A 13,798-nucleotide genomic window follows, 5' to 3' on the forward strand; every position below is an offset into this window, starting at 1 on the left:
TTATCTATAATTTTCAAATTTACAATGAACATGATCTACTTTTTTACCGTCAGGAAAACACATTATAAAAATAATATCCTTTTAAAGGTTCCTATTGATTACAGCATAAATTCAATACCCTTATTATAGTTCAGAAGCCACTTAAAATATGACCACAAATTATCTGATCACCTATTATTCCCTAAGCTGTTCTTGAACCATATTTCGAATTTCCAAACTTGTATAATGACCTAAACACTTTTCTCTCATTCTAAAATTTTCTTATTTGCCTGCTCAACTTCTATATAGGCTGCAGAAAAAAAAGTCACCACCTCTTGGTAAGTTTTTTGTGTGGTAAGCTGTTTGGGTGGTAAGTTCCCAGTGTTCTCAAAACAGTTTATATCTATTAAAGCACCTTTCACATTGTATCACAAATATTGATTTTTTAAAAATCTAACTTCTTTCACTGGCCTAAGGAGTCCTTAAGGGCAAGAATCAAACTCTATTCATTTTGTAGAAGGAAGGATAGAAGGAAGAAATGAATTGTAGATATACAAAGAATTGTAGATATACAATTTAAAGGAATAATTTCCATGATTTTAACGTATTTTGGCAGGAAAAAGAAATATGATATTTACTATATTCAAAACACAATATTTAAAAATATTACCTCCTCCAAATCTTACTTTTCCCAAGAGGGAAGAACATTTTCATGGTATTTAAAAATTGCTATAAGAAGCACTTTTGAACATTATATTTATGGGCTTATTTAAGCAAAACTATGCTCTGACTTCTGCAAATGTACACATGGTTTCATCAGTATTCTTTTTGATAAACAGAAGAAATGGCTAATGGAGTCTCTAGTCATAGTGAAGACAAGAGTTCTAGCATTGCTTTAGTTGTTTTTGCTAATGTAGACTGATATCTCCAAGTTGCCAATTGTTCTAAGAGTAAAACTCTTACAATATCCAAAAGGACCATATATGGTTCTCCACAATTTCCTCTCTAGTATCATTTCTGTTCACTCTCCTCCTCCTTCCAGGCTTACTGGTTTCTCACTTTTTCTGGAGTATGCCAACACACTCTCACCATAACACTTCGCTAAAGATATTCTCTCAACTTGGAAAGCCATTTACCCAGATATCTGTTTGGTTAACTCCCTCACCTCTCTCAGCTAGAGAGAGCTTGCTGTACTTAAATCATCCCCTGCATGCTTTGTAACTGTGTAGAAAGTTGATTAATTCTTCTGTTACTTGGAATTAAGGCTTTTGAAAATTCTGGCTAACTCAAATGGATCTTAGATCTAAAGATAAGATAAAACTCTTGTAAAAAAAAAAACTGTGCAGTAATGGGTTAACTATTACTTGGGGTGCTCAAACTCTGCACATTTCAAAGAAACGACTAGCCCTTGCTTGGCTCCTGAGAGATAACATCTAAGCCCCTGGAATATGCTGCCAGATAGAGTGTTTCTGTATATCTGGGATCTTGGGCCACACCAGATAGTTTATGGGAACAATGTGATCTATGGTGAATGCCTGTTTTTGTTCACTTGGGGTCCTGGATCATACCACTTAATCTCTAGAGGGCCTAGAGACCCAGTAGCTAAGGTGAGTCACACAAATCTTCAACGCCTATGTAACTGCTCCCATAAAAACACTGGACACAAAGGCACAGATGAGCTTCCCTAACTGGAAATACCTTGTCCTTGTTGTGACACATCATCACTAGGAGAATTAAGCACTATCCGTGTATCTTCACTGGGAGAGGATAACTGACAGTTCGTGCCTGTTTTCTCATACACCTTGCCGTATATGCCTTTTTCCTTTGCTGGCTTTAGTTTCTATTCGTTCCCTGTGATAAACCGTAACTCTGAGTATAACAGGTTTTCTGAGTTCTGTATTTCTAGAAAATCAACAAGACTGGGAGTGATCTGGTAGGCCCCCAACACAAAACAGGAGGAAATTTTTGTGACTTTGGGTTAGGTAACATGATAACAAAAGTATGAGCCCCCAAAAAATTGATAAATGGGCTTCTAAATTTAAAACCTTTTTGTTTCAAAAGATAACATTATGAAAGTGAAAAGACAAGCCACAGAAGGGAAGAAAATATTTTCGATGATATATCTGAAAATATTTGCAAATCAAATATCCAGAATACAGAAATAAGTCTTATAGCTCAATAACAAGAGGACAAAGATTGGCAAAAAATGTGAAGAGACATTTTATTTTAAAAAAGACAAATAAATTCCTAATAAGCCCAGGAAAAAATGTTCAACATCACTTGTCATTAAGGAAATGAAATTAAAACTACAATGAGATACCTTTGGCTATGATACAAAAGACAGTACCAAGTTTTGGTAAGGATTTGGAGAAATTGGAATCCAAATACGTTGTAAATGGGAACGTAAAATGGTACATTATTCATGTTATCTCCAAAAGGGAAATAATACAAATGACCTTTAACTGGTGTTGGATAAACAAAATGTGGTATATCCATACATAAAATACTATTTAGCAACAAAAACACACCAGAATATTAATATATGCTCCAACATAGATGAACCTTAAAAACATTAAGCTAAGTAAAAGAAGTTAGTTTCAAACGACTACATACTGTGTGATTTATTTTATATGAAATGTCCAGGAAAGGCAAATTTATAGATAGAAAGCAGAGCAGTGGTTGCCTGGGGCTGGAAATGTAAGCAATAATGATTGGCAAATAGCTCAAGGAACTTCTTTGAGGTGATGGAAATAGTCTAAAATTGGTGGTGGTTGCACAACTCTATAAATTTACTAAAAATCATGAATTGAACACCTATAATGGATGAATTTTATGGTTTAAAAAATTATACATCAATTAAGCTGTAAGAAAAATCTAATGGGAAAGCATAGAAAAATAAACAATAAATAATAACCTACATGATATATAAGAAGAAGATAGTGTTTTGGTTAAAAAAAATGAAGAATATAATAATGAAGATAGGGAATATAGCAAAGGAGGAACAGAAAATTTGCAGTATTAAACAGGGTGGTTAGGTAAGCCTCATAGAGAAAGGAGTTAGCCAAGTTGACATCTGGTCGAAGAGCTTGCCAACCCAAGGGAAGAGTGTGGCATCAATTTTTCTCCTTTTAAAAGTTAATTCATACTTTTAAAAGAATTAGAAGATAATACATCAAAATGTTAATCATATTTCTCTCTATTTGATAAAGTTATTGAATATTTGTGCTTCTACTTTGTCTAACTTTCTAGCCATGTGCACATATTATTTCTATAGAGAAAAATAGAATTTTTTTCAATATCCAGTTCATTGAACAAGATCATAATGCAAACAAACGTTGTTTTTGCAAAACTTTTAAGTCAACACCAAACTGGTTCCATATATGAAGTAAATAGTAATAGATGGTAATGTTAGCAATATGCAGAATAGTCAAAGAAGCAACAGATATTTCCTGAATACAGAGCGGCGAACTCACCTTTCCATAAACATGTGGTAACATTATTACCAACTAACTTTCCTGGCATTATATGACTCTCTCCAGAATGTCTAATGTCTAATTTTTTTAACTGATAGTAAGTGCAGTTCCAGTCATAATAAATATAACTTATATCAGTAAGGAAATTTTGTTATGCTGAGATAATGAACAACCTCAAATTCTCAGAGATTTAAGTAACAAAGGTATATTTCTCATTTCATTATATGTCCAGTTCAAGTGGGTGAGGGAAGGGTCTCTAATAATTATAGTTACTTAGGGACCCAGATTGTTGAAGGCTCCATTTTGACATGATCTACCAGGATGAAATATGTTAAATTATGAACTAGTTCTTAAAGCATCAGTCCAAAATGATACACCTTATCTCTGCTCTCATTACATTGGCCAATGCAAGTCCTATGGCCACAAAAGTGTAGGGAAGTCCAATTCTATGATGTACTTGAAAGAAAGAGAAAAATCTATGATAATTATTTTTACAAGATGTGAGATAAGAGAAGAAAATGTTAGACCTTCAATTCATACTCATTTTTATATAAACAAAATTAACCTATACTAATATTTAATACAAAGGTTTTCTAAAATTTAATTTTAAACTCCATTAGTATTTAATAATAAAGAAATCTTAATTTATTCCTACATCAGATGGTCATATGACATGTATAGTCTACAATATATTGAGACAGATTGGGAATTCCAAAAGAATAAGAGTTAAAAGAATTGTCCTAATTCATTCATATACTTGCAATACTTCCATATAATGGATTTTACATAAGTCAAGTAAGGTTGTTTTAAGAATTATTATAATCTAATTTCAACTATCATAAAATAGACAATAACTTTGTAAGATGCCTACAAAGACATTTGAGAATTGCAGATCCTATCAAGAAGATGGCAGAACGACACTTCTATTCCTAGTACAAACTTGTCATCAGCTACATACAATTGCTGTCTAAAGAAACTGCCAAAACCAGATTTATAAAGAAGGTTACTTCACATATGGATTGATGGCCACCAACATTAATGATAAATTTTCCCTAAGCATATATTTTATATGGTGTATACATGCTGTATACTGGACCTTTATAAGATATCTTTAAGAGCTATTATTTACAAGTACTGAAATAAATACATTAGAGCTATGTCTTTGAATCACTCTATCATGATATTAAATCAACATTTTTATAAATATTGAAGTATTCAGTAATGGAAATGTTTAATATTTTCAATAATGTTCAATAATAGTTAATATGTTATAACAAAGTTAACTTGTGAGAGAAAATGGGTTTTATTATTAATAAAAATTTAAATTGTTTAAAATACTATTAATTTTATATTTACTTTATTCTCTTACAATTTTAATTATTTGGTATGCCTTAGAATGACCATAAATATCAATAAAGAAACTGATATATTAAGGTTTATATTATAAACAAAAATAAATTATATATAATTTATTTTTTCCACCAAAACTCTCTCTCCCCAGATCTTCATAACTTTGTCAAATGCACAAACCTAATCATTTAGGTCAAAGTCCTCTCATGCATCCTTTAGTCTACCCCTTCCTCACACCTCATATCAAATCCATTAGCAAGTCCTGACATTTCTACCTTCAAAGCATATCCTAAATTGGTCATTTCTCTTCCAGCTGAATGAAGGAACCATGATCTCTCTTCTGGATATTACATGGTCCTAATGTGTCTCAACCCACTTTTGCCCCACTAACACCAGAGCAGCCAATGATTCTCCTAAAAAGGTGATCAGGTCCTGTCAACATTAGCACTGATAAAATCTAAACTCCTTGAAATGCTCTTGCCTGCTCCTTAAACCTCTTCTCATAAGATTTCCTCTCTGCTTTCTTCTGTATGTTCAACGTACAGGAATATTTTTCTCTTCCTCAGACTAAGCCCCTTTTGGTCCCCAAATGTTTGCACTAGGTGTTCACTCTGTTTGAAATACTCATCTCCTGGATATTTTCTTGTCTGATTCCTTCTAAACATTCAGGTCTCTGCTACTAAATCAGCTCTTTAGAGTGGCCTTCCCTGATCATTTTATCTTAGAGGTCTCCACCTGCTTCCCCAGCCCCACTCTGTACTAAATTATGTGTTCCATGGCCTTTAAGGCCTACAAAATTTGTACATCCCCACGTCCTCAGCCTCATCTCCCACTACACTTCCCTTCAATTGCTCTGCTTTATCCTCACTGTCTCCTCTTTGTTTCTTAATTAGATGAAGAAATCTGTTATGTGGTTTGCACTTGCTCTGTCCTCAGCAGAAATGTTCTTCCAGAAATGTGCAAGGCTCATTAGCTTAGTTTCTTCTGGCCTCTGCTCAAATTTCATCTCATCAGAGATATCTGCCCTGATCACCCTATCAAAAGATCATCTCTTCCCTCTGCTTTGCTTTACTCTCTACCTATTTAGATCTTCATGGTACTTGTGTATATTTTAAACCTTTGGGTTGTTTGTCATTTGTTCCAGCCACTGGAACATAAGCTCCAATAGGGTAGCGGCTTACCCCATCCCCTCCATGATTCTAGCCTTTTGAATAATGCTTGGTAATGTGTTATTGTAATTTATATAAGCTAGTACATGCTGAGGCTTACTTGATGTTTGTCTATAAAACATGCTGCTATGATCATTGTAATACAATCATTTTTGCTTTTTGTAATTATATTTTAAGTTAATTTCTAGAGGTCAGATGTTTATGTACATGTTATACGTGGATGCTTATTGCCCAGTTGAGACCTAAAAAGTCTGTAACCGTTTACACACCCACCGCCTGTGCCTCCTCTCATTTCTGCACATTCACACCTACAATGGGTTTTGTGGATCTTTTTAATATCTGTGACCTAAGAAATGACTGAGTGATTTATTGCTTTATTTGTATTTTACTGTTAGTAAATTTGAAAATTCTTATATGATTCTGGCATGTAAGCTGCCTTTTATGTCTTTTTCCCATTTAAAAATTTTATATTCATGTTTGTTTATTGTTATTTAATAAATTCCTTATACACTGAGGATATTTACATTCTATCTGCTATATATATTATGAATATTTTCCCAGTTTGTAGTTTGTCTTTCATCCACATTTATGCAATTTTTTTCAAGAAGGAAGTTTTCTATTTCATAAATTCGATGTTTTCATTTTTTAGAGTCCCTAGTTTAATATTCTTCTGTGGCTTCTTTGAGCATTTTTATTGTTAATATTTTAACTTTTAATATTTTTTCTCCATTTTAACTTATGTTGGGATATGCAGCAGTAGCAGAATTCAAATTAGTTTTACTTTTTAGAAATGGTTGATCAGTTTTCCTCATAATATGCCAATATTATGGTAATCACAATAATAATAGTTAAGATTTACTGCAAGATTTCTATTGGTCAGCCATTTTGCTAACTATTTTATATACAATAGCTCAATTGATCTTCACATCAAAAAAAAAAACTTCACATCAATTTTCAAGGTTATGATGAAGCTTTTTTTTTCTTAAGAGAGGGACAGAGCAAATGTTGAATGTTGTAAGTTGACCATGAAATCATCTCTCATGCGTAAACAGTCAGGAGGCCAAGTCCTGAATGTATAACACACAGATCTATGCCTTATCTCATGAGGTAGGGCAATCCAATAAGTGTCTGAGCAACATGATATTGAGTGTATCATGCTGCCTATTGTCGTTGTTGTAAACTGGGAGTATTCAATCCAGTACCACAGAACCTTACATGACTTCATGTCGCCTTCCTCAAGTTCCTTCAAACCTCCATTCCCCAAAAATCTCCTGTCATGGAGTCATCACCACAGCATGGGTGAAGCCTGGTTCCACTGCCTGCACCAACACGAGACGCATCAAGAGGAGGAAGAATATGTTTCCTTGCACTTAAAACAAGAGACACCAAAAAAATGGAAATAAATGCTTAGGAAAATATATTCCAAATGAAAACTGGAGTAGCAATATGATTATCAAACAAAATAGGACTTAATAAAAAGCTATATAGGGAAAAGGATGATAATAATAGAGTTGAAGATATAACCCTCATAGCATAAGGACATGGCAACAACTAAACCTCAAAAATATGATGGAACAAAAGATAGAAAGAAATGAGGAGTGAACTAGAAAAATGAACTGCTGAAGGACTATTTCACATAACCCTCTCAGAAAATGACAGGTAAAGCAGAAGAAAAATAAGCAGTGAGAGCAAGATCTGAACAAAACAATTAAAAACAAGCTATCTGGTATATATAGGGAGATAGTGTACTAAACAACAAAACATGCTTTTTGAGCTCACATGAAATATTTCCAAAATAGGACATGTTTCATGTCATAAAGGAAGCCTGAATCAATTTCAAAGGAACAATAATATAATACAGACTATTGTTCTCTAACAACATACAATAGAATTAGTAATTAAAAGCAAAGAACAGCTAAAGGAAATTTTATAATATCAGTAAATAAAATAAATAGCCATTGGATTTAAAAGGAAAAAATGTTCTTAGAACTGAGTAAGAGTGAAAATACTACATGGCAAAATTTATGGGAAACAAAGAAATATTTAGAGAAAAATACAGGTTTAAGCACACTTATCAAGAAGCAAGAAACGCTTTTAAAATGACTGTGATTTAAACTAGGAAGCTAGAAAAGGAGCAAGAGAGCAAACAGAGGACGCAAGAAAATAATGAAGACTAAGTCAGAAATCAATAAGAGAAGCAAAACAACAGAGAATTTTAACAAAACCAAATTCTTATTTCCCTCCAAAAAATTCTATGTCCAGTAGTTCTTACAGAATTCTACCAAATTAAAGGAAGAGTTTAAAGCCCATTTCTGTTTTTGCAAATACCTCAGAAAATAGAAAACAACAAAATCTATGTAACTCATTTTAGAAAGCTAGTGTTATCTTGAATCTAAAATAGTAGATGAGTCTATTAGCTCATTTCAATTACGATCAAATCTAAAAATCTTAAATATAATATCAAACTCCTACACTGTATTTCAAATGTATATATGTATAATATGAAAGGATCCTTCAATTTGAAAAGTCTTTAAAGGTAATTTACATTAGCAGACTAAAGAAACCAAACCATGTTATTATCTTAGTCAATGATACAGTATTAAGTTCAATACCTATTTATTATGAAAATACCTAGAAAGCAAGGAATAGATCAGAACTTGCTTAATTTAGTGATAGTTAAACACCAGTTCTAGAGCATTACACTTAATGGAGGAATTTTAGACGCATTTTCTTTATGATTCAGAATTCCCATTATTTAACACAGTACTGGAGGCCCTGGACTATACTATGAGGTAAGAAAAAACGGACAGTTGTAGAACATGGTAGGGAAGAGACACAACTTGATATTTTCTAATGACATCAATATCTATTTAGGAAAACCAGAGAAATAAAGAAGATAAACTACGAGAATTAATGAGAGTTCATCAGTACTGCTAATAATACTCACCTGCATTTTTCCACTTCAGTGGTAACCAGTGAGACTAGAGGAAATACGATATCTATCAATATAGCAATATAGTATGTGTACGTGTCTGCATTCTAGCTTAGAATACATAAGATCTCTATGGAGACATATTTTTTAAATTCTAATACATGATCCAAAAAATGAGCTTTTTGTTTGTTTGTTTGTTTGTTTTAATGAGAGATACACTATGCTCATGGATGGGAAGACCTTACTGTTTAAAAAACTGAATTCATAATTAAAAACATGTCTACTTTAGAAATCCCAGCTCAGAATGGCTTCATTTGGAATTCTACTAAATATTTAAATAAAAAATGACATCTAATTTATACAATATCTTGAGAATGAGAGAAAAAGACTTAACCCAAGTTCTATAATTTCAACATAACACAAAAACCTTGGTAGGATGTTATAAGATATAAAATTTATAAGCCAATTTCATACCCTAAAAGAAATATAAAAGTTCTTTAAAACTAATAAACTGAATTCAGTGATATATCACCAAATTGATTTTATTCCACAAATAAATGGCTTAACATTCAAAAAACATCAATGTAAAAAATCATATTATCACCACAAAAGTTATAGAAAAATATTTGATAAACATACATTCATGACTTTTTAAAAAACTGGTAAAAAACTAGAAACTTCTTTAAACTAAAACAAACATTATATTTAATGATAAATTATTAAAACTTTCTCTCTATGGTTGTGAGTGGGACAAGGAGGTCCTTTATCATTACTCTTATTCAATATTATACTAGAAGCACTAGCTAGTACTTCAACTGAAGGAAAATAAAGTATAATCATTGGAAAGAAGAAATAAGATTCAATCAATATACACAGAAAACTTAAATGTGTATATAACAAATCTAAAATAATCTAAAGATATATTCTTAGAATTCAACAAACACAACAAAGAAAAAATAAAAACTTCAAAAGATACCACTTATAATGGAATTTAAAAACTCAAATAACTGGGCTTCCCTGGTGGTGCAGTGGTTGAGAGTCCGCCTGCCGATGCAGGGGACACGGGCTCGTGCCCCGGTCCGGGAGGATCCCACATGCCGCAGAGCGGCTGGGCCCGTGAGCCAAGGACGCTGAGCCTGCACGTCCGGAGCCTGTGCTCCACAACGGGAGAGGCCACAACAGTGAGAGGCCCGCGTACCGCAAAAAAAAAAAAAAAAAGAAAAAAAAGAAAATCAAATAACTAAGAATAAATCTGAAATAGAAATGTAAGAACTCCACAAATAAAAATTATAAAATGTTATTGAAAGAAGTGAAAAGAGGTCTATTCATATAACTAGACAGATATACTAGGTTCGTGGATCAGAAGACTTCATTTAAAATGATGTGAATTCTCTCTAAACCAATGCACTGCTAATAACAAATGGGAGAACCAATTTTACAGTAGTAGTTCCCAAATTTGGCTGCATTTTTAATCATCAGGGAGATTTTTTAAAAGCCCAATGCTTATCACTTACATAATTAAATAATTGTCTTTTGAGAAGACAGCCAGGCTCTGAAAGTTGCTAAGAAAATAAATCTTAGACGTCCCCATCACAAGAAAAAGATTGTAATTACATGTGGTAACAAATGTTAACTAGATTTACTGTGGTGATCATTTTGCTATACATACAAATATTGAATCATTATTTTGTATTCCTGAAACTAATACAATGCTATATCTAAATTAAATCTCAATTATTTTAAAAAGATTGATAATATCAAGTGTTGTCAAAAATATGGGTTAATTAGAGCTCTCATATTCTGCTGGTAGGAATGTAAAGTGGTATAACTATTAGTACTTAGGAAACTTGTTTTCCATTACCTACCCAGGCTGAACATATACACACTGTGTGATGTGGCAATTCCTCTCATTTATACACCCAGTTGAATGCTATACACATGTGAACAAACATGTACAAGAATGTTCATGACAACATTACTGTTGACATCTCCAACTGGAAATAATCCAAATGTCCATTAGTAGTGGAATGGATAAATAAATTGTGATATATTCATCCAATGGAATATTATACACACTGGAATAAATAAGCTATATAGAAGAGCATGGATTAATTTTACAAAGATAATGTTGAACAGATATGCCAAACATAAAAAGATATATACTATAGTTTTCCATTAATATAAAGTTCATAAATGGGCAAAATTCATGATAATGGTTACTTTTGGGGAGGAATGTGGATAATGATTGAGAAAGGGTATAAGATGGAACTTCCAGAATACTTGTAATTTTCTATTTCTTGACCATGATGGTGGTTACATGAATGTACTTAATTTGTGAAAATTCATCAAGGTGTATGCTTCTTTCTCTTAACTGAGGTATAACATAATAGTAAAGTAGTAAAAGATGAAGATAGTCTGAACACATGGAGAGACTATGTTCTTTTGTAAGACTGGATTTTTAAAGTAATCAGTTGATTTATTTAAAGACATGTTTGAAAGGTCTATGAATAGCTACATCAACTTAGAATAAAGGAGTAAAAACAAGAGATTGGTTTATACATGAACTATTATTCTAGAGCCATAGTTACAAAAATAATGCTTCAACACAATTGAGAAAATACAGACTAATGACATAGAAGAGATATTTCAGAGACAGACCAACCCAGATGTGAGCATAATTTTAAGACAGCAACACAAATCAAAGGGGAAAGGATAACTAGCTTAATAAATGGTGCTGGGAATTTGTGGTTACTATACGGAAAAAAGCTAAAATTGGATTCCTCTCCCCTTCATGGCACAGTTTAAAAATTAAATGTGAAATATAAAACTGTAAAGTTGATATAAAATAACATAGGAAAATATCTTTGTAAACCGAACATGAAGAAGAACTTTCTTATGAGAAACCTCAAAAGCACAAAAAAAATGAGACAAAAAAATGACTTGCGGCCAGCTTAAGAACAAAGATACATTTCATGATATTATATATATGGAAAAATATGGTCTGATTCAAAATAATCAATTTACAAATGAATTAAACAAAACCGTCTATATAAAACTGAAGGCTGCCTGCACCAATTCATTGCCTACAGGTGTGTGTATGTGTGCTTTTGTGTGTGTGTGTGTGTGTGTGTGTGTGTGTGTGTGTGTGTGTGTGTGAGAGAACTGGGTCTGACATTTGTCAAGCTTTGTTTTATTTCATAATATAATACCTAAAAAATTATTTTGTCTATAAAAGGGAAAGATTTGCCTACCAAAAATTCTTCATCTTCCCAGTAGTTTGTCTGTATTTAACTCTACTACTGCCTCAATTCTATGACTCTGGGAACCAAAAATGCTTATTTGCCCAGAAAATGACTCTGTCTTACATGTATTCAAACCACTGCTTAAATATTCTACGGTATGTGTTGTATGTGTTGTAGGTCTTAATGCTCTTTTACTGAATTAATACAGTAAGTTACACCAAAGCACACTAACTTATTCAATAATCTTAGCTGAGCTCTGACTTTAGAACTCTGCCATAGATTCTTTAAAAATTATCTTGTAATTAGTAAACATTAACTTCTATACCTTCAAATAAGAATGCCATTATTTAAGAAATTGGAAGTTAGGCCACTGCAGAGTGAGAGAAGCGCTGATACAAGCAACTTTTAGAAGTGGTTAAGAGTTTGGTGAATTTTTCTTTCTAAATGCTGTGCTTTTAATAGTTGCTTTTTTTAAACTGTATTTTATATTCTAGAAACACAGATATGGAAAACTTAACTTTTCACTCGAGTTACAACCAATTTCAAAGAAAAGGCAGAAATAATTCATCATTCGTGTTGAACTATTTGAAGGCCAAGAAGCTTCACTCAATTCCTAGTCCCTACCCACCCCCCAGAGTCCTATCTCATTTCTCGCTTCTCCAATACTATTGGGTCTCAACCATTCCTCAGTTAATTACTTTCTCTGATGACCACCTTTCCTCTAACAGAATTCATATACTCTGTTACAATTTTCCACTGAAATTCCCCAGAGTATATACCTTATGAGCACTTTCTAGCCAGAGATGGGAAGGTGCTTACCTTCAAAATAGAAGCCTGACTGGACTTCTAGGACCCTGGGGAGGGTCCTGAGGTCAAGGGAGTGGATGAATTCTTCCAGCGACAATGCCATTGCTTTGGCTTGGGTCTTGTGCAGACCTGGTACTTACAGAAGCTTTTGGCTTCTGGGTGTCACTTGTTTGCAACTGTAGTCTCACTTCATCATTCCTTTCTCAGGCAGGAATGTCACACTGGAGCCCGACTTGGGTGGAGTAGCTCTGTGTAGGGAGGGCAGTGAGGAGGCAGGGGACAAAAGGTGTTACAGCTCTTTTTAGTTCTCATTGTGGCTTCATTTCCTTCTGACATTGAAGTAGAACAGGATGGGGGTGTGGTGAGCATATCTGAACAGACACTGCCAAAAAAGCAAGAATTGACAAGTAGCTCTCTTTGTCTGTCGCTGGTCCAGGTGTGCATCTCAAGCAGGGGCTAGGATGTTTGAGGCCACAGTTGCTTGTGGTTTGTCAACCAGGCAAGAACAGGAATTCAGGACTAAAGTCTAATCTTAAAAAGGGCACCGCATTAATTCTTTATCTCTTCACTTCACTTCTAAAGTTTGGCTCTGTGCTTTATTAGCATACTCTCAGGGCTTTTATACTAAATTTGGTTACGAAAATGCTTTGTGTCAGCTCTTTTCAGAAATCTGATACTCTGAAGAGAGGGGATCGAAACCACTTTTACTCTTCCACATTAAAACTGAATATTAAAGGAGAGTGGGGGAGGAGTGCACTATGCAAAGTGATACAGTAAATTAATATTAATTTTCTAATCGTCGCACTACAGTGAAAGTATCTAAATCCGTTATTAGGAAATCTGAAT

General features: G+C 33.3%; 1 protein-coding gene across 1 annotated transcript in view; it reads right to left on the bottom strand.

Moving 5' to 3' along the window:
• Positions 1–13,064, bottom strand: part of THEMIS (thymocyte selection associated) — a gene marked incomplete at its 3' end in the record, with an annotated part of 158,230 nt that extends 145,166 nt beyond the window's left edge. Inside the window, exon 1 of the mRNA XM_082669146.1 lies at positions 12,965–13,064. Coding sequence (XP_082525272.1) covers positions 12,965–13,055 — 91 coding nt within the window. The 5' untranslated portion in view covers positions 13,056–13,064. The remainder of the gene's footprint in view (positions 1–12,964) is intronic.
• Between the last annotated feature and the right edge of the window lie 734 nt (positions 13,065–13,798).

This window comes from Grampus griseus, assembly GCF_964374135.1.
Source record: "Grampus griseus genome assembly, chromosome: 13".
In the NCBI taxonomy this organism is placed as follows: domain Eukaryota; kingdom Metazoa; phylum Chordata; class Mammalia; order Artiodactyla; family Delphinidae; genus Grampus; species Grampus griseus.